The sequence below is a fragment of the Giraffa tippelskirchi genome, chromosome 13 (assembly GCF_054371585.1).
Source record: "Giraffa tippelskirchi isolate mGirTip1 chromosome 13, T2T-mGirTip1v1.2.pri, whole genome shotgun sequence".
NCBI lineage: Eukaryota > Metazoa > Chordata > Mammalia > Artiodactyla > Giraffidae > Giraffa > Giraffa tippelskirchi.
The window spans coordinates 95,479,494-95,501,194 of record NC_137287.1 but is presented as its reverse complement, the minus strand read 5'-3'; the positions used below and the strand labels follow the sequence as shown (position 1 = coordinate 95,501,194).

Sequence of the window (21,701 nt, the reverse complement as noted above, 5' to 3'; positions counted from 1 at the left end):
AAGGAGGAGACATGGCTGGTGAACAAGTAAGAGAGCCAAGATTGAACCCAAAGCAGCCTGACTCACAGCCCTGTTCTCTGCACACCTCACTGTGCTTGTCAAAGTGGGGAGAAAATTCCAGCCTTGTCCTCTTAAAATCCTGTACTGTTCTATTCTTCAGTATGAAGTATAAAAAAAAAGAGTCCTGTGTGAGAAGCAGGACTACTTTTATAGCCAATTCAGACAGATACTACAATATGTCATAATTTTCCTAAAAAACACACTTAAAAGGAGTCATTTCTGCCTGTTGTTGTTATGTTGCCCCTTCACCAGGCCCCTGTGGAGCAGGTCCGGGAAGGGTGGTGTGGACAGAGCCCAGAGGGGCCGCTGTGATCCCAGCAGCACCGGGCATGCCCATTCCTGGTTCTGTGGACTGAGGATGAGGAGGGGGAGGTGTTCCCTAGGGGATGGTGGGGCCCCGTGTGAGCAAGAGTTCCTATTCTAGACTCAGGTGTCAGGAGCCCATGTCTTCCCTTGTTGTTCCAGGGTCCCCAGGGCTGGGCCCTCAGAGGCTACTCCTCCCTTTAGTCACTTGAATTCAAGAATCTGAAGGAAAAGGCCGGGTGGTAGTCAGGGTGGGGGCTCCTGAAGGTGGGCACTTGCTCTGCTGATGGACCTGAAAGCTTGGACTTGACAGGAAATACCAGGACGTAGTCAGGGGGTGAGAGGAGACAGACCCTTCATTTCTCTCAGCCTCAGTTTCCTCATCTGTATGATGGTGGTCATCATGTCTTTCAGGAGAGTTGGAAGGATTTGAGGAGCTCTGTCTAAATCACCAGCACAGAATAGGGACTCCTAACTAAAGGTGTTATTTCCAGGCTGAGACCCAGTTCCCTGTGCTGGGCTCCCATTTCCTCACCTATAGAAAGAAGATAATCACCCAACCTTTGCAGGGTGTTCCAGGAGTTCAATGACCTGGTAACAGGACAGCCCCTCAGGAAGTGATGGTGCTGGTCTCTCAGGCTCTGTGGTCTTGGGCACATCTCAGTTCCCCCTACACCTCAGCTTACGCATCTGTGAAATGGGGGTAATCACACCATTTCAAGGGTCTGTGATGACTAGAGAGGGTCTAGGAAGCCCTGGATAGGGTGGGTTAGAGTGTTTCTGAGCTCCGTGCACAGTGGTCAAGCTCCTGCCTGGGCCCCCACCCCAGCTCTGCCCCCGTCCTGGCTCTGCGACCTCTGATGAGTCCCTCCCCACCTTGGGGCTCAGTGTCCTTGTCCCTTGGAGACAGCCCCGGCCTCACAGAGCAGCTGCAGGGACTGAATGAGGACCCACGTCAAGAACTTAGAGCAGAGCCGAGCACGTGGGACAGGTTCCACCAGTGTGAGCTCTGATGTCCCAGAGCCAAAGGACCTTGAAAGAGTCCCTTTCCCTCCAGGACTAAGTGTCATGGGTTGGGATGGAACTAGGTGACTTTCAACCTCAACTGCTCATTAGAATCACCTGGGAGATGGTGACAAGATCCAAGGACCCTCCACCCTAGAAATTGTAGTTTAAGTGCGCAGATGTGGCCTGGGAAGCTGAGTGCCTTAACTCCTGCAGAGGATGCTGGTGCCCAGCCAGGACAGAGGAGCCCTGAGCTACGTGTTCTCTGGGGTCACAGAGGGAGAGTTGTGGTTTTTCCCTGAAAAAAGTAGGTTCCACTTGGTGCCTGGGTTGTAAGAACAGATCTTTTGGGTGTTAGTACTTCAGAATAGGCTGTGATGGTGACAGCTCTTAGGAGGCCCAAGAAAGTCAGCCTGAGTGGGTTGGCAGGGACAACTCTCACTTCCAACAGAACTCACCTAGGCTGAGAGGGGCTTCCTGCCCACTCAGACCACCTGTTCAGACCTGAGCTTCATCGCTAGGGAAACCTTCCCATCTTTAAATATGTGTGTGTCTGAACAGGTGCTGGAATCCCCAACAACACTCCATGCTCAGCCCAGAGCCCTCCTGCCTCGACAACCACAGTGACCCTGATGAAATCTGTCCCCACTTCTTTCAAAATACTTCCAGCTCTGAAAAGAGCTGATCTGTAAGAAAACACCTGTGATCCCTTGCGTGTTTTTAAAGCCAGTTTCCCCAACTTTTTTCCTGAGGCGGTATTTTGAAAAGAAGGAGAGGATCATAACTTAGTGGTTTTCTACTCCTTTATTCATGTAAGTCTTTCATGGCAACTGCAGGGAACAAGGTTTGAGACTTTTCTTGTTTTTTCCAATACTTTTGTTTTGCCTTCTTACTGCCTAGAGAATAAATACCTAGGAATGACCTAGGTATGACCTGGTATGATCTGGTCATACCTAGGAATGACCGGATATGATAACAATCTTGGGTATTAATTGTTAAGCACCTACTATATGCCAGGCTCTCTGTTTTATATACACCCTCACTCATCTCACCAGGTGGTGCTTTATCCACTTTGTCTAGAGTCACTGAGGCTTAAGAGTAAAGATCAGAGATGCTAAAATCAATCAGTCCCATGTGCAGTGAGATGAACTCTGGTACTTACTCTCTGGGTGTTCTTGGCCTCATACCATAATGCGTCTTCCTGGGCCTCATCCTGTAAATGGGGCCACACTCAGCCCTCCCTCTCAGAGTTGGTGGAGGGATTAAAAAGCTGAGATTCCTAGAGGGATCAGCCCAGTGTCAGTCTCCTAAGAAACTCTTGATAAGTGGTAACTAATCACAGCATCTGCTCCCTTTACATTCAGGATGCTGATGTTTTTATGACTTGACTTACTCAAGTAACACCTCTTTACCATGTCCTCAAAATGTTTGATAAGTTTTAGGAAGCAAGTTAAATATTTACAGGCATAGATATTTATTTAGTTGCTATCTGCCAACTTTTACAGGAGATGTTAGGTAGTAATGGACAATTTGGAGATGCCCCACAGGACCTTTCTAAAAGGCCAAACTGCCCTCACTTTTGACTTGCTGGTTTGTGTATATTTTTAGGACACAGAAAGTGCTTCTGCTGCTTCATAAGTCCGTGTCTATGTGTCTTCTGATTTAATAACAATTAAGAAATTAACCCCTGTTGGTTTCTCAGCACTCGGTGATCTTTGTTTCAACCCAGAACTGATCTAGGAGAAGAACCCAGATTCAGAAAAGTATCTGTTTGCTCCCTTTCTTTCAAATTTAAGGATTGGGACACATTTGTCTTACTGAAATATTTGTGGAAAGAGTGAAAACTGTGGAGTAAATTCATAGGTAACTGAAGGGGCAGCTCTGGATATAAGTATAGTCTGGGTATCTGTGTTTATTTAGCTTGGTGAAGCATATTGTGTTTTACTCATGGCAAAAATGCTTCCGCTGACTGTTTAACTCTCACTGGAGCCCCAGGAGGAGTAATGCCTGCTGTCCCACTTCATAGATGAGGAGTACCGCGGTCACACCTCTTGTTGGATGGCCAGCCTGGTTAAGCTTCCGTGTGGTCCCACTGTGCCCTTGCTTCCCTTGCATTCACTTCTATAAATGCTTTCTCTGAACTTAAGTTTTCCAGGAGAGCCCAGCTAGGAATAGCAAATAGGAAGAATGTCTGAGACCAATCAGTACTTTTTGTTCCTGTGCCCAGACTGGTGGGAAATCACCTTGCAGAGGAAAGAAGGTGTACTTTGCACTCAGACATGGAATTCCATACCCCTGACTCAGTCACCCTGGGGAACCCGTGTGTCTCCTTTAAGATGAAGATGATGACAGTGCCCTCCCAGAACTATTTGAAGAATTAAAATAATAATATATGGGATAGTTCCTAACTATGTTACATATTTTTCATTAGTGATGATAATCACAATGGTTTTCAGTGTTCATAAATGTTCCTTTTGTAGCCAAGCCCTCTCCGCCCCTGGTATCCGGCCCTACAGTGAGGGCTACACCTGAGCAGACAGTGAGCTTCACCTGCACATCCCACGGCTTCTCCCCCAGAAACATCTCCCTGAAATGGTTCAAAAATGGCAATGAGCTCTCAGCCTCCCAGATCAACGTGTACCCAGAGGAAGACAACGGTTCCTACAGCATCAACAGCACAACTAAAGTGCTGCTGGCCCCGGGAGATGTTCACTCCCAGGTCATCTGTGAGGTGACCCACGTCACCCTGAAGGGGGGCCCTCCTCTCCGTGGGACTGCCAACTTGTCTGAGACCATCCGAGGTAGATGCCCCTCATGTCATCCCAAGCCCATACCTGCCCCCAAGGGCCCAACATGTTCCTTCCCCCTGATTTTTGTTCCAAGCTTTGAATTGCCTGGAATCTACTTCCTGCCCAGTCACCAGGCTGCTAGATAAGCTGGTCACTTATTACTGTTTTCATGGTAGCTGCCAGGTGGACGCCTGTCATGTGCCAAGCACTGTGCTGATAGTTTACCAATAGCTTCTTCAACTATTGACCACCTACCGTAAGTCAGGCCCCTGTGTGTTTAGTGATTTCATTTATTTTGCTGCAGTTATTATATTTCAACTGCATACTAGGGCTGTACTTATAGATTGCACACATGGTTAACCTAATAGGAGCCCAGCCTTTGAGCACCTGCTGTGTGCCCTGCACTGTGCTTAGTGATTTCATTCATATGCAGAGACAGCCTCAGTGCTTGAGCACCTACTGCATGCCTGGCTCTGGGTGACTCCCTGGCTGTGCTGAGCTGTTATCCATCTCCTCCCCTATGACCTGTGTGTTCCATATGGTCAGAACTTCTTCCTGTGCTGTTTCAGTTCCACCCACCCTGGAGATTACCGGATACCCCCCAGCGGGGAACCAGGTGAACGTCACCTGTCAGGTGAACAAGTTCTACCCCAAGCACCTACAGCTGACCTGGTTGGAGAACGGAAACGTGTCCCGAACAGAAGCAGCTTCAATCTACGTAGAGAACAAGGACGGGACCTTTAACAAGACAAGCTGGCTCCTGGTGAACTCCTCTGCCCACAGGGAGGCTGTGGTGCTCACCTGCCAGGTGGAGCACGACGGGCAGCCGGCGGTCTCCAAAAACCATACCCTGGAGGTCTCTGCTCCCCAGAAGGATCAGGACACAGGTCAAACCCCTGGTGAGGTCACCACTGCAACTGACCCAGCTGTTTATCTTTTTTTTTTAATATTAAAGGTAGTAATTCATACTTTTTGTAGAACAATCTAGAAGTCAATAGATATAAAATAGAACTTTCAAGTGAGTTCCCACCTCCAAGAGTGACCACTGGTAAGAGTGTGGCATATTCTTGATAGATCTTTTGACGTAAATCCTTGAAAGAAAGTAGGGAAGGAGAGGGATTGTCCTGCTCTGTCACCCTAAGGGATTGTACTCTCTCGCTTTCTCCTACTAACAGCTTCTGTGTTCACCATTCCCTGCCTGCCCACCTTCTCCACCTTGCTCTTTGTGACCTGAGCCCACTCTCCCTGGCTGCCCCACTGAAATGGGGTGGGGGGCTTCAGGCCATCTGCAGCTTGTCTCAAGTATGATCAGTGCTACACTAACTGCCCTTGTACATATTCTGTTACATGCACAGCTATTTCTATGGGACGATTCCCAGGGAATGTTGCTAGGCTCAAGTGCATGCCCGTTTAAGATGACGGCAATGCTGCCACCCTCCTGGGAGAAAGAAAGGTGTCAGGGTGTCATTGTCTCAGCCCCTGTCCAACCGGTTGTCGGCGTATCTCCCTTTCTTCAGAATGACAGTGCCTGGTTGGCATTTTGGTGCCGCTGTAGAATGTTCCATCACCTGTACACTTGTACATAGCAAACTCTTTGAATGGATTAGAATAGAGGCCATTTCCTTCCTTCGTGCATCCTGAAAGGGACAGCTCTAAAGAAACCCTGGGGTCTGTCAAGTTGCCCTTCGATGCCACCATGAGCCCTGCCCTGGGAGACAGGATGTGTGGATCCACTCTGGCTGTCCGTCTCACTGGGGAGCTTGAACAAGTCAGTGCCTGTCTCTGGGCTGCTCCACCTGCCCCTGGCAGTTTTGAAGGAGGTGACCCTGGTGACCTCTCAGCTTTGAGTCTCAGCTGCTGGGACCATGGCTGTCTCAGCATTGTGACTTCAGGGCCGGGTAGGTAGTTGACACCCAAGAAATACTTTTAGAAAGGATGAAAGAGTGAGTGGTTGGTTGGTTAGTGAGGTGTTCCTCAGAGCTATTCAATGAAGTAGAGATTACTATTGGCCTCAATAACGTAAGAGGAAGACAGTGTGTGAGGCGGTTTAAATGACCTGCTCAAGGTCACACAATGAGGGCATTGATTTGAACCTACATTTCTGTGGCTCAGAGCCCTGCTGCTGACTGCACACTGTGTCCTCCTGTGGGATCCCCTACCTATGTCTGGCGCCAGCCCCTGCACTGTCTCCATGTCAAGTGTCCTGGGCTCAGCCCTCCTGGGCCTAGGCCCCAGGCATGGACCAGGGCACTGCCTCGGGGCTCTGGATGTCCAATGGCAGGTCACCCTCCTCACAACCCTTCCCCCTGTGGTGTGTGATGCCCCAGCTGCAATTAGGAGATCCAGGCAGAACTATGTCCTCAGGTGGCCGCTCCATGGCTAACTCAGGTGAGGAGGAACGTATGGCTATTCCTCAGGAGGGCAATTCTACCCATACCCTGCAGCCAGGGTTCCTCCAAGGCTGACAACAATGTTTCCCTCCTGGCACCTCAGCACAGTTTTTGCATTGCCTGTGGGTGACCCACAAGGGGAAGTGTATGCAGATCCATGAACATGCCCACGGGGCCGAAACATCTGAGCCAGATGTTCTCAGTTAATGATGCCTGTCTTGTGGTGAAAAGGGGCAGTGGCTTTTCCTTTTCTTTGTTTTAAACTTTGCTACATGAAGCCTCTATTGTGTGTGGTCCTAGGCCCGAATGGCAACAACTGGTACAGCATCTTCATCGTGGTGGGCGTGGTGTGTGCCTTGCTGGTGGCCCTGCTGATCGCAGCCCTCTACCTCCTCCGAATCAGACAGAAGAAAGGTGGGTGGGTTCCCTGGTTCCTCCCTGAGAGTTTACCCCTGGGCTGTCCTTCCCAGGCGGGGAGGGGCCTCTGCTTTGGGCTACACGTAATTTAAGTCATAAGGATGTCCAGTTACTCCCAGTAACAAGAAGTCCAGGGGTACCACTGCCTTGGCTGTGCAGCCCCTTCACCAGGCTGAAATCTAGGTGGGCTTCCTACCCTGCAGCATCACTGCTCCTGGCCTCCCAGTCTCAGAGAACCACTGCTGATGTGGGAATCAGGGAGATGCCAGGGTGGCAAAAGGGTCTCAAGGAGGAAACAGTACTTCCCAGGAGCCCCTGGCAGACTTCTGCTTTCCCCTTACCTGTCCAGATTACATGCCCAGCCCCCTGGCAGGAGGCTGGAAGGGAGTGGGGAGAATACCACCACCTACCTCCCAGGCTGTTGGGAGAATTAAATGAGTAACTGTGGATACAGCATTAGCAAGATGCCCGGCACAACAGCAAGTTCTCAATGTTAGCTCCTGTAATCAGTATTGTACATGAGACTGGAAGCATGAACCACCTCCCTGGAAAGCCCCCCTCATAGTGGCAAGGTGCGTAGCCTTTGACTGCAGCAGGAGGGTGTAAGTTCAAATCCAGGACATTGTGCCCTGTTTGCACACTCATGTGTGCATGTGTGTGTATGTGTGTGTCTGTGTAGTTGTTTCTGTCACCAGGCCTCTTGACTTTGGAGTCAGATGAACCAGGGTTCCAGATCTTTGTTTTATGCTCTAAACAATCAGTTTGGCCTCCATAAGCCTCAGTTTCCTCACCTGTGAAATGGACGTGGCAGTGCCTGCCTCGGAGGATAGTTATGAAACAAATAAGCTCATGTGCAACAACAGCGCTGACACATTGTCAGACCTAAAAAAATGCATGTCCTCTTTCCCACTCTTGAAGACTATTTTAAGCCAGTGTTTCTGAAACCTTTTTGGCTACAAGTGATAGAAATACATTTCATGTCTCAACCCGGTGCACACACACCCCATCTATAAAATTGGAACTCTGATATTTTCCTTTTTGTCATATTTTGTACTATATTCTCTTAAAAATGCTGTTTGTGACCCAGCACCACGTGCTGCAGCCAGCAGAGTGCCAAATGCCGTCCTGAGCTGCATTTCTGCACCCGGACCTCCAGGCAGAGCTTGACAGGCTTTCTGTGCCTCAGCCACACGCCCTTCCTGCATCCCCTCTCCTCTGGCCCCCAAGTTTCTCTCCCCACTGGACTGCCTGGAGGACTCAGCCCTGAGACACTGCCCGAAACTCAAACTCCCATCTGGGAGGGCTGGCATCTCTAGAATCTGGAAGGGGTTCTTCCAGGTGATCTGCAGAGTGGTTTCCCTAACATTCCTGGAGCCACTGCACAGGCAAGACTCCTCCTTGGATGGGGAAACAGGGTCTCTTGCCCACCGTGGGAGACAAGCCAGCCTTTGGATGGGGCACTCATAGTGTCTGTTCATAAAACCCCAGCCTCCTTTGGAGCTTTATCCCTGGGCACCACGTTAGGCTCTAGCACATAGGAGCTCATTACCGTGGGCTTGGGCGTCAGCCACCCAGTGTTCTGGAAAAGAAGTGGGAGTTGGAGAGCTGCAGACGCTGGTGAAGGCCACCTAGCCCTGAATGGTGGGTCTGCTTGTGTGCAGAGTCCAGGTCTCAAATGTAGACTTTAGTGACAGTGACAGCTAGCCCTCCATCAGCTCTTTTGATATACCAGGCACTGAAGTCACCACAGACCTAACGCCACTTTATAGATGAGGAATCTGAGGCACGGGAAAGTTACAGAACTTGATCAGGTCTCACAACTGGTGAATGCTGGTGCCAGTATTCACATGGACATGGGTTCCAGGGACCATGTTTGAGACCACACTGCACTTTACCTCTGCCCTAATGAGACACCCTTTCTCCCTTGTCAATCCCCAGAGGTGTCTGCCATCCTCTACCTCATGCTCACAGTGAAATATCCTAATTTCAGCTCTATCACTTACCCATTGTGTGACCTTAGGGAGTCATCCAGTGTCCTTAGTGTGAAATGGAGATGATCAGTGTCCCATCATTGGACTCCCTGAGATGACTCATGTCCCAGCACTTGGCAGCCCATCAGCCTCCATTCAAATGTTAGATGCTGAGCTGCTGTATCTAATGGGTACCACTCACCTAAAAATCCAATACCTACCCAGGAACCAAGCGTTCATCTGGCAGTGAGAATTCTTGCAGTGTGGCAGCCTCCAGCCTGCTAATATGTGATACAGAGTACACTTGCCTGTGCATGTTGCTTTTTAATTACAATTTTATAGCAAAATCAGAGTCAAATGGCAAACCCCAGTAGCTTCTCTGTGGGATGCCCCACATCACAGGCTCAAAACCTCTGAGCCAGACAGACCCGTTCTTTCCTCCGGTGATCCTTTTCGCAAAGGTGGTGAGATAAAAATGATTGTCCAGCCCACTTGTGTGACTTAGAGCACTGAGATCCAACCTCAGAGAGGGAAAATGACCCACCCAGGGTCATGCAGCATGTGAGTGGGTGGCAGAAGTGGAATTTGCACTTGCTCCCCCGGTTAGCAGTTCTGCCAGAACCTGTTCTCCAGCAGTGAAGGGCCCTGATGGGCACCCAGGCTTGCTGTAGGGTTTCAGGTAATGGGTGTGATGGATGGAAGTGAGGCTCAGCCAGAGCCTGGGCTCAGCCAGGGCAACTGGCCCTCAGGCTGAAGGTTGCTTTGGGATCTGACCTTTGGCAATTCCCAGAAGTGGGAAAGCTGGCAGGCCCAGCTCTTCCTGCTGGAAGATAAGGGACCACCCACCCCACTGGGGCAGGCATGGGGTTTCCTGTGGTTTGGAGGATATGATTTCAACAATTCCACCCAGCATCCCTGGGGGCAAGCCTCTGCACCCTCCAAAACGTAATTATAAAAGAAAAGTGTGTTTCTAAGTTGAATAACTGGCTTTTCAAAATCTTTTCTCTTTCAGCCAAGGGCTCCACTTCTTCTACAAGGTAAGTACGTCACTGGGCTGGAGTGCTTTTGCAGTTATTTGGTTGTTCACCCCCAAAACTGCCAAGCAGAATCTGCACCCACTGACCCTCACTCCTGTGCCAGTCAGCCTTCCTGTTTCTTTCCTTTGTAAGCTCCTCTCACCAGGTCTGTCTTTAATTACTGTTTCAAATGAGGGGATTTCAGCACACAGAGGCACTGATTTCCTGCCTGCTGCCCACAAACAGTGAGACCCTTATCAAATCCTGTTTGGACTGTGGCAGAAACTCCTGCACATACCATCCCCAAATCTAATTGTATGCTGTGCTCTTTCCTTCGTTCATTCAGTATTTATGGAGGGCTTTGACTCAGGTAGCCTGGGCAATGCCAGGGTAGGTGGGTATGACAGATGCACCTGTGCCTCCTGAAACCTGTTCCCTCGTCAGAGACTAAACCGATGACATTACATCATGGAAGATATATTAGTTGGTTGACTTAACATTTTGCAGTGATTTTTGCTGAGTCCCTACTGTATGCCAGCTCTGTTCTGAATGAACAAGATTCAGTCAGGACCTTCATGAAGCTCAGATGCCAGTGAGAGAAGCAGGCAGTAAGTGTGGAGGTGAAACAGTCTGTAATGTCATGTCAGGTGGTGACAAATTAAACACAGCAAGGGGATGGAGATGGGGGCAAGGGCAGGGCCTCCTCTGAAGAGGGAATATGAGCAAGGACCTGAAGCTGGGGAGCCGTGAGGGGGCACAGGCTGGGTGAGAGAGCAGGCAAGGTGAAGGCTTGAGGTGGGCAGTACTGGGAGAATGGGGGAGGCCAACAGTTGGGGCAGAAGAAGCGAGGGGACAGGAAGGGATGAGGTCAGAAGGTGCAGCCCATGTGTCTTAGCTGCAGCCCACGCAGCAGGTGGCTGACTAACCGAGATTCAGGAGCTTTGGGGAAGCTCCCCTCCCCCCACCAATATTCACCCCAGCAGAGTAGAGGCCGTGCCTCATCACCTACGACGTGAATGTGCCTGTGTGGAAATGTGAACATCCATGCTGAGTACGATAAATACAAACTATAAACTGCTTAATGTTCGTTCAGGACAGGTTTTGCCATCAAATGGGTTTTGCAGATCTTTTGATTCTTTTAGCACTTTGTGGATTTCAGAATTGCAAAACAGAACTGAGGATCTGAAGTGGAAGCCAGTATCTAGGGGCTGTGGCTGTTAGGACTCCAGATTTTACTCCCAGTTGGATGAGAGGGCATAAGAGGGAGCTGATCTGACTTTGTTTTCAAGGTACCAACCACTCTGACCACCATGTGAGGACCAGGCTGTAGGAGGGAGGGTGGGTGGAGGCAGAGAGGCCAGTAAGGAGGCTGCTGAAGTGGTCCAAGCAGATGGCTGTGGCCTGGATGGGCTTAGAAATGGTCAGATTCTGGATATATTTTGGAATTAGAGCCAAGAGGACTTGCTGACAAATTGTACGGTCAGGGACAACCCCACAGTTGGGGGTTAGGGGGTGCTGTGTCCTTTGTTGGGGGGTCACTGGTGACAGGTATGGTGGAGGGCAATACCAGGCCTGTGGTTGCACACAGCAGGAGCACCTAACCCATCTGAGGGGTCCTGGAAAGCACTGGGCCCTCCTGCCGCACCAGGAGTCTGTGGTACCCTTGGGAGAAAGCCTTGCTTTCTGCTCTGACCTCTACAGGTGGCTTCCTGCTGAGCCCTGGCCAGCCTCCCAGTCCCTGAACAAACAGAGCTACCATTCCAGCAAAACCAGGCTCCTCACGCCCCCAGGGAAATGTGTTTCCTGTTGCCATGCCTTCATCTGCCACACTTCCCACACCAAGTACCTCTTTCCCAAGAGCAAGGCTTGGCTTTCATCCTTTGCCTGGAACCCCTCAGTGGCTCCCTGTGGCCCTCTGGACAGTCCAGATGCTCTCCGGAGGCCCTCAAGCCCCTTGTAATGCAGCCCTGCTGAGCTGGACAGTTTCACTTCCTACCACTCCCAGGGCTCGAATTCCATGGCTCAGCCTCGGCCCCCACCTCCTCCCTCACGCTGCATTCTCGTTCTCCTCACCCTTGTGCTCCCCACCCCTGCTCCTGAATCACCCAGGGTCTGCACAACTCCAGGGCCTGGCAGTCACAGCAGGTTCTGGACAGCGCCCCTTGGAGTGGTATGACATGGAAGCTAGCGTGGGTGGCCCTCCTTTGACTTGGTTACCTCCTGCTCTTCCTTCTGGGTTCAGAGAGGGCATTACCTCCTCCAGGGACAGAGGCTCCTCCTGGGAGCTCTCCTGGTGCCCCTGGATTGACAGCCCAAGCTGTATTCAAGCTGTCTCTGCACTTGTCCCTGTGGTGTGACCTACCCTTCTTCAAGGCGGGGTGAGTTACCTCCCTCATGTTCATTGCTGATTGCTGCTGAACTTGGCACTGTGCCTAGAATGGAATAAGTGCTCAGTAAAGGTTTGTTGAATGAATAAATGCTACCCCAAACCACTCCAGTAATCCCTGATCTCTAACCTCATGAATCCCTAAAACTATCCTTGTCAGTGGCTTCACAGCCCCAAGTATGGAACGAACTCTCTTCTTTGTTTCATTTTTACTGTTGTCACTATTTTTGCATGTCTTATCTCCCCAATTATACAACACATTTCTGGAAGAAAAGGGCTGTGTCAATAATAATAATGACGAGCATCAGCAGGTAACGTTTATTGAGCATTCACTGTGTTCCAGGCACAGATCTATGATTTTACCTATATTAGGCCACTGGTGATTTGATTATCACAAAAATTCTGTGATTTATTATTATCCCAGTTTAATTCAACAGAAGTTCTCAAACTTGAGTGTGTAGCAGAATCCTTTGGAGGGCTTATTAAAACGCAGATTACTGGCCCCTTCCCTTGAGCTTTTGATGCAGAATTTATATTTCTAACAAGTTCTCAGGTGGTGCTGACACTGCTGTTTCTAAGCCAGACTTTGAGAACCCCTGCTTTAGATGCTTATTATTGTCCCTATATGTGGTTAAGGAAACTGAGGCTCAGAGAAGTTTTGTGACCTTCCCAAGGACCTACAGCTAGCAAGTGCGGAACCGTGAGTCAACCCAGGTTTCTCTGACGCTGAAGCTGAGGCTCTTCATCACTGATCAGTGCTTCTTGCCGCCTGTTTCTTCTTCCCCAGAGAAGCCAACCGTTTTCTGCCTATTTTTTTTTTTTTATTTTTTGAACACGATCCTACCCAGGGAGCCGTGAGATCACTTGCTCCCTTTGATCTCTCTATACCAAAGCGCTAGCTAGTGAGCGGTACTGGTGCTTTTCTATGCAGCTGCCAGCTTCAGCTCGGCTGGCTGGGATCAGACACTTTCCAGAGAATGTTGGCGTGGGTAATAACCCCGCTTCCTGGGAGGGGGAGGGGCAGTGGCAAGAGTTGGGGGGTGCCTCTGCTTTGAACTCAAAGGGCCCATCAGGTTGCAGGGCCAGTGGGAGGACTGGCTATTTCTAACTCCCTGGGTTAGGAACGTACAGGAGAACATTGTAATCTTCCCCGGCTCAGATGAGAGGAAAATGTGGCTCTGCTCCCTTAATTGGGCACAGGGGTTCATTCGGTTGGCCATTTGTTCACTTGTCAGACATTCACTGCGTTTATTCTTAGAATAGTTAAGGCTTCCCTGATTCTTTCATTTATTCATCTGGATTGAGCGCCAGGCCTTAAGCTTGGGGGATTGCAAAAAGGAATAAAAAGTACACTAGCCCTGGTCTGTGGCACTTTTGATCTGACGGGAGAGATGTTCGTTCATTCATTCAACAAACATCTCTAGCGTGCTGATGATGCACCAGCCCATTACTAGGTGTCAAGGCTCTGGTGGTAAACAACATGGACCTAGTCCCTGCTTGCATGGAGTTCGTGGTCCATGGGGAGGCAAGTTACCATACTAGCTGGGCGGTTAATACGTGGTGTGCTACAGGTGCTGACTAATGCACAGGCTCAAAGCAAAGGTGGGAAGGGGGGCGTGCAGTGGGTGGTCAGGGAAGGCCATCTAAGGAGGGGACATTTAGATGACAACTGAGGGGCGAGAAGGCTCTAGCCTTGGGAACATCAGCGGCAAGAGGGGGCCAGGCAGAGGGAACAGCCAATGCCAAGACCCCAAGGCAGGAGCAGCTGGACGTGTTCATGGACCGAGGAGGAGGCAGAACGGGGGAGAGGCAGGGGGGAGGGCAAACTGTGGAGTGAGCGAGGGCAGAGACAGAGGACTAGACCACATCATGTGGGCCGGGCAGTCAGGACACAGAGATGGATTTCACTATGTGGTGGGAAGGGGTTGAGGGTTTTGAGCAGAAAAGTGGCATGACATCACGTATGCATTTTACATGTGGAGAGTGGAGTGTGTGGGGGGTGGGGGGTGGGGTGGGGCAGGAATAGAGCAGAGACACCAGGGAGGAAGCTCCTCAGACATTTGAAACCTGGATGGTGGCAATGATGGTGTTTGGTATGTATTTTGGAGGCAAAGTCAACAAGCCTGGTGGTGGATTAGACACGGGTTGTAAAGGAGGAGGAAGGAGAATCGGGGGGCGGTTCCCATTTCTTTAGCTGAGCACAAGGATGAGTAATAGCAATGCCATTCACGGAGACGGGAGAGACCTCGGAGAGGTAGACATGACAAAATGGATAACTGCTTCCGATCTATAATTATCGCTCTGAGAGAGGAGCCCAGTGTTCTGAGAATGGATTTTGGGATAGTGAAGGTTTGCCTGAGAAGAGACCATTTGAAACAACTCTGGGGGAAGAGAAGGAGTGGATCAGATGACGAGGCAAGGTGGACTGAGTGTGCAAAGACACTGGGGCAGACTGATTGGCATTCATTCCAAGTCACTTTTGGGCACCTGTACCCGTGTGGTGAGGAAGCATGGCAGACAGACAGGCATACAAAGCTAGTGGGAAAATATATAAGGAGTTTGAAACTGTCATGGAGGGACACCCCAGCCAGCTTAGCACTGTCAGAAGCCATCCCAAACAGGTGACGACATAGTTGTCTTAAAGGATGAACAAAGGTTAACCAAGAGAAAAGTAGTTCAGGAGGTCCTTCAAGGCTGTAGACATGTAAAGTGCATCACACTGAGTAGCCTTTGAGAAATATTGGGTGGGTGGATGAGGATGAGGGAGTGAACGAGTCTGGGTTGGTGGGTGGGGGCAGGCGGGGTGGTCAGCTAGGGCCAGACTCCATGGGACTTACAAGCAGGTTGAGGTGTTGGACTTGAACCAGAGTCAGTGGGGAACCAGACAGGTTGGAAGCAGGAGGGGCATGGATGGAGCCGAGTGAGCAATCTCCTCCAGACAGCGTCCCTGCTCCCAGAGGGCCGTTGCTGTGGCCACGTGGGGCCCGTCATGCCCCAGAACTGCTTTCTGAGCCAAGCACTCGTGCCAAATCCATTAATAACCCTGTTGCCAAGCCCCATTGCTCATTTCTGACATGAGCCAGGCTAACGTCTCCAGAGTAGCTCGCTTGAGAATTTACACAACTGCCGAACCAGTGGCTCCGGTTTACTCACCACCTTGACTGTGACCCTGCAGTGAGCCAAGCCACAGCCTCCAATTACAGAATCAAGTGCATGAACGGCTTCTTTGATTAATCAGAACACATGGTCCTTCTCTTTTCTTTTCTTAATGATAAGACTTAGGTGTGTAGAATATAGAACATTAGGAAAACATGGGAAACTAAAAAGAAGAAAAAATACCACCCCAAGACCACTGCTGTTAGCGTTTTACTATGTTTCCTTCCAGTGCTATCCACACATTTTTCATAATTGAGATCATTCCACAGAGAATTTTATGCTTATCATTTTAATGTAATCATTTGTAATAAAAAAAAAAGGAAGCCTCCTCATAAACCTCTTAAGTCTTTATCTACAAAATCTATCCTGATTTCCTTAACCGGTCCCAATTGTTGGACCTATGAGATGTAAACCTCCCTCTCCCATCTCGTTCTGTGGTAGATGCCTTAGTGCATGAAGCTTTTTCTGTATTTTGAATACCAATACCCTCCAAATGTGCAATTATGAGTCAAAAGATGAGGACACCTTCCAAGCTCTTGACTTTGACAAGCTATTTCCAGAGAGCGTTGTGCTGGTCAGCCCCTCCACCAGCAGTGCGTGAACCTGCCAGTCTCACCGCACCTTCCCCAGAACCTAGTATTATAATTTTTAAAGATCCTTGATGATAAAGTAGGTTAAACAAACAAACAAACAAAAAAAGTAGTGTATTGATGAAAAGTCCTTTGGTCCAAACATGTGATCAGCAGTTGTGTTTCTGTTGGGAACGGCTCATCCATGTCCTCCACCCATCTAGGAAGTGGAACCTAAATGTTATTCTTATCCATGTGCATGAGCACTAGAGATAGTGAGGGTATTTTTATCTGTGTGTCTCTTTCCTTTTTAGGCTGCACGAGCCTGAGAAGAACACCAGAGAAACAACTCAGGTACAGTCTTTGGTGAGATGCCCTTCCTGGGAGATTGGTGGTGTGATTTCCTTGCATCAACAGGAGTTGCAGATCCTGTTCTAAATTAAGACTTCGTCACCAGGGTGGGCGGGTGCCGGGGGTGGAGGATCCTTACATTCATTCCTGAGTCCTCCCCTCCCCTCCTCCCTCCGCCTCCACCCACCCCACACACACCACCACCACCACACACCCCCCACCCCCCGCCCTGGCTCCAGCCCGGAGCGTCTGTCCCAGCGTCTCTCAGTGCCAATCACCGCACAGCTTGGAAGGGCACCATCCACCATATGTTCTGTGTAAATGGTGCCTCTGGAGTTGGGCTTAGTGTTCATTACACCGTCCGGCCTCCATGCCTGTGCTCAGCCAGTCCCTCTACCAGGAACACCCTTGGAGCCCTGTGTTTCTCACATGGGGCAACACACAGCACTGCACTGCCTTTGCTGATGGGAAGACCCCATGTCATTGATCACCTCATGCAATGGCACATGCCCCTGGAGCTGGCAGTTCCACCCCAGCATTATTGAGGAGGCTTTGCAGTCACCATGGTTGGTGGCCTGTTTCTGAGAACTCTGGCCCTGTCTGTACTGGCTGATACTATCAGACCTTGTGAGGCAGAGGGCTCCTCAGCATCTTATAAGGAGACAGGCCCAGCCCTGAACCTGGAATGAGAAAAGCCAGCTGTCCTTGCCATTTCCCTGGCAGTTGTCATCACTGTGGCTGTAATTTGTTGAAGAGAGCCAGGCTGGCAAAATGCACAGCGTTTGTAGGCCAAAATTCTCCCGACTCAGTGCCAACTTCCCCTCCCCCACCAGCGACCATGGGCATAAGCTCAGGCAATGATTAGAAATACAAGACAATTTTCAATCATGGGGCAGGAAGGCTTTTTCCCAGGTCCTTTTACTTTCTGGGACTTTAAAAGTCAAAGTTCTTTCTGGAATTTTCCAGGGAAAGAATGATGGTGAAAAGAGCTGGTCACTGAATCCTGCACAGAATTTAGTCAGTCAGGACTTACTGAGCACCTGCTATGTGCCCTGGGCAGTGAGCAGGGCTCTTGTGAGCTCGCAGCCCTGTGACTAGGACTCCTAGCCCAGGGCCAGCCCTTACTGCTGGCATGGGTTTCCCAGAGAGAAGTGAACAAGCATGCAGGGTTGAGGACAGGGGCCATGTGGTCGGACCACAGCTTTAGAGGCCAGCAGACCTTGACTCTTTTCTAGCTGTGTGACTTTGACCCAGTTATTTCACCTCCCTTGCTATAAGGTTCTTCACCGTAAAGTGGGAGAAATATATCTTACCAAGCAGGTTTGTGATAGCACCTAAATCAGGTGAGAGCAGGGGACCCATCAGCCATCAGGGTCTGAGGTTATTGTTGTGCGTCAGGTGGGATCATGGGTGTTGGTCACTCCTCTCCACTTCCACAGTTAAGCTGCTAGGCACAAAGAAGCAAAGTGTGTCTTTCATGATGGGTGATTTCAAGATGGCAGTTGTGAGTAATAAGACAGGCACATAGGAGCAGCTCAGGTTTGCCAGGTGGTGGATGATTGCTGACATGTGCTGAACATCCACGCACCTGGCATGAGCCAGGCTCTGTCCTGAGAGCTTTACCTGGACCACCTCATCGGATCCTCCCAGTGACCATGGCAACAGATACTATTATTAGACCTACTTTAAAGATGGGGAAACCAAGGCCCAGAGAGGCTAAGTGAACTGCCCAGTCCCTCAGCCAGAGAGAACAGAACCAGGATTCATACTCTGACTTCTGCCTACAAAACCTTTGCCTCCTATTAACTGCTGGCCTCATTCTCACAAACTCCCATCCTCTCTCCCTCAGTCCCCAGCTTCACCTAGAGTGGGGCTGGAAGAGTTGTCATCCATTTATTCATCTACCACTCATTCATTCATTTATTTAACATTGTTTTTTTCTGTGCCAGTCTTGATTTTTGCATCATAACAAATGCATAGTGAATACTTGTTGAATAAATGAGTAAATAAATGAATGTTCCCACCCACTGGGGATCAGCATCTACTCACACCCCTGGACAGGCACAGACAGTCCTAGCTAAGGGGTGGGTGCTGTGATGGAAAAGCACAGAGGGAAGTGTAGAGTCATGGCCCTGGACCCAGCTGAGAGGAAGGTCTTAGGATGAAATTGACAGGGTGCGTTGGATTTCATTACAAGGAGAAGGGGGGTTGGACGCTCTCAGCAGAGGAAAGAGCATCAGGAAAGGCAGGCAAGAGCTGCAGGAGGGGTGACATTGAGGCAGGGCTCTGAAGTGACCACACTGACATTTAGGAAGAGCCTTCAGGCTATATGAGGAGGCTGATTGGAAGGGCAAGGCTGGAGACAGGTGACCTCGGCTGGGGAAGAGGGGACATGAATTAGGGCTGAGCCAGTGGAGGCCAAGAGGAGACAGAGCATCCAGACTTGGTCCCAGTGGTGACTGGCAGGGGCTCCAGAATGACCTTCTCTCTATCTCATTTAGATCCAAGACAACAATGACATCACATATGCGGACCTGAACCTGCCCAAGGGGAAGAAGTCGACCCCCAAGGCCAATGAACCGAACAACCACACGGAGTATGCCAGCATTCAGGCCCGCCCACCACCCGTATCTGAGGACACCCTCACCTACGCTGACCTGGACATGGTCCACCTCAACCGGACCCCCAAGCAACCGGCCCCCAAGCCTGAGCCATCCTACTCGGAGTATGCCAGTGTCCAGGTCCAGAGGAAGTGAACAGGGCCGTGGTCATCTCTAGGGTCTGTCCCCATGAGCCTTCCTGTCCCACACGGAGCAGCCGTGGTGAGGACAACCAGCCCAGTTCCTGGGGGGCTAGGGTGGCAGAGGCCCTGGGACCCAGGAGTGAGGGTAGCTCTTGTCTGCTCAACCCAGTTGGCTCACCAGCATTTCCAGGGTAGCCATGACCCCTCCAATGTGGCCACACATGGAGGCTGGTGTTGCCAGACCAGGCGGGGAGCCGGCCTGGGAACTGGCCAGAGCCACTGTGGGTGCGAGAACTCTCACACCTCTGTCCATCAACTGTGGGTCTTGGTCATGGTCTTGGAGACCCCTGATTGCCTCCTTGATGCTCCGCAGCTTGATCTTCCAGAGTGAGGAGGGAAAAAACATACCTCCTCCTCCCCCCAGCACCACCAGCTGGGGCTTTGGGGAAAGCTATCCCCTTTAGATTGAACTGCCTGTCCATGGGGAAGCTGGACCTGCCTCCTGAGACCTGGTGCAGTGGCTGCCAGCAGTTCTGGCCTCCCCCGACCTGGAGTGACCGGCCACAAGCCCTGGGGAGGAGAGGACCCTCTGAGGAACTCCTCTACCACCAAGGACTGAGGGACAGAAACACCCTTCCTCCTCGCAGCCCTCGAGACCTAGAGGACCCGTCATCCTGACTGTGATGCTCCATGTGGCCCCACCTCTCCTTTCCAGACCTGAGCTCGCTTCTTCCAGCAAGCACTAACTCACAACATCTCGCTGTGGACGCCTGTAAATTATTGAGAAATGTGAAATGTGCAATCTTGAAACTGAGGTGTTAGAAAATTTGATCTGTGGTGTTTTGTTCTGTTTTTTTTTTTTTTTTCTTAAAACAACAGCAGCATTATCTTGGCTCTTTGTCATGTGTTGACGTGAGTGGTTGGTCTTGCACAGTCTGAGGCTGAACGGTCGGTTGTCCTGGAGAGAATCACTCTTGGCAGAAACTGAGTTCCTCCCGGTCCCAGAGCCCTGAGGGTGGGGCAGACGGTTCCAGGTTGGCTGCTCCATGGAGACACTTAGCCTTCCCTCCACGTGGCTGGTTCTTCTGCTTCCCAAGCCCCCAGTGTGGTAAGTCTGAACCTGCCCCTACTTCTCCAGGCTGCCTCCTTCTCCACGAGGTCTGGTCGAGACCTCATGCCTCAGTCTGCTTACCTGTAAAGAGGGGGGAGGAAAGACGCCGTCCCTCCCCTCCATCTCTCACAAGCACTTTAGGGCCATTCAGGGTAGGAAGCTGTGCCTGGCTGTCCCCCACACCCCTACCATTCCAGCTCTCTGAAGACAGAATCTTCCATTTCTGTTCCCAAACCCTATTAGGATCAAACTGGAATAAATCAAAGACAGCCAGGAAGCCTAGACATCTGTGAAGTCAGGAATGACCCACCATCTGTCCCTCTGTCTCAAGAGGTTGGGCAGAGGCTCTGACCCCATTACCCTCAGAACCCTGGCCTTTCCAATTCAATGTGGCAGCCCAGCTGGGCCCAGGGCATGCAGGTGTCACAAGCCCTGTTTATTTAGTTTTCCCGTGTAACTGATCCACTCTCAGAGCTGAGATGCTAATCTTCACTGCCCCCTGGGTCCAGCCGTTGGATGCCCAAGGGAGTCCTGGCACAGGCTGTCAGAGCCAGAAGCTGAGCCATCCTGCCCATCAGCAGTTCCTCCAGGTGGAACCCTGAGAGCCCAGCACAGACCTGCCTCTCTGGGGAACAGTGATTTGTATTACATGATGGCATCCAGGAACTGGCTGAGCCAACAGGCCATGTGAGCAGCTTTGGCCCCACGAGCCGGAGTTTCTCTGTGGCATCTGGGAGCTCAGTGTCCCAGCCACCTGGCTCGAGCTACTTCCAAATTCCACAAGGTTGGCTTGTAAACCCTGGTCCCCCTCTCTTTTACCCAGAGAGAGCACACGTGTGTAAGCACACACAAGCACACACACAGAATTTTAAAAGAATGTCTTCTTGGTGCCACTTTAACTTTATTTTGAATTTAGGAAGAGGAGTAAGGAATGAGGCCAAGGAAGTCATGTAGTTTAGACTTAGCCTGAAAGCCTGGAGATTCCTATACCTTGTGTATCGAACCCCAGGAAAAGGAAGTGGTCCAAACAACAGTACGGAAGGAGCATGGTTTCGGGAGTTTATTTTCAGACTGTGGGGAAGGAAACAGGCCCCATTTTGTATATAGTTGCAACTTAAACTTTTTGGCTTGCAAAATATTTTTGTAATAAAGATTTCTGGGTAACAACGGCCACTTTGGATGTTGAGTATCCTTGTCTCTGTGAGTTCGTCCTGTCCACATGAGCTTGGGAGAAGATTGCCTGGGCCCCAGGGCTTGGAAGCAGCCTCAGCATTTGGGCCTCTCTCTGGGACTTTCCAGGTAGCTCAGTGGTAAAGAATCTGCCTGCCAATGCAGGAGACACAGGTTCGATCCCTGGGTCCGGAAGATCCCCTGGAGAAGGAAATGGCAACCCACTCCAGTATCCTTGCCTGGAGAATTCCATGGACAGAGGAGC

General features: G+C 50.5%; 1 protein-coding gene across 17 annotated transcripts in view; it reads left to right on the top strand.

The window, feature by feature from the left end:
• SIRPA (signal regulatory protein alpha) overlaps positions 1 to 21,439 on the top strand; it is a 43,323-nt gene extending 21,884 nt beyond the window's left edge. For 6 of the 17 annotated variants that reach the window (XM_081552319.1, XM_081552321.1, XM_081552322.1 and 3 more), the window contains 6 exons: positions 3,849 to 4,169; positions 4,727 to 5,056; positions 6,848 to 6,961; positions 9,947 to 9,971; positions 16,376 to 16,415; positions 18,914 to 21,439. In XM_081552319.1, coding sequence (XP_081408445.1) covers positions 3,849 to 4,169; positions 4,727 to 5,056; positions 6,848 to 6,961; positions 9,947 to 9,971; positions 16,376 to 16,415; positions 18,914 to 19,168 — 1,085 coding nt within the window. In that variant the 3' untranslated portion in view covers positions 19,169 to 21,439. Of the gene's footprint in view, positions 1 to 3,824; positions 4,170 to 4,726; positions 5,057 to 6,847; positions 6,992 to 9,946; positions 9,972 to 16,375; positions 16,428 to 18,913 lie in introns of all 17 variants that reach the window. The other 11 variants (XM_081552316.1, XM_081552332.1, XM_081552318.1 and 8 more) reach the window with 6 other exon arrangements.
• Positions 21,440 to 21,701: the final 262 nt, after the last annotated feature.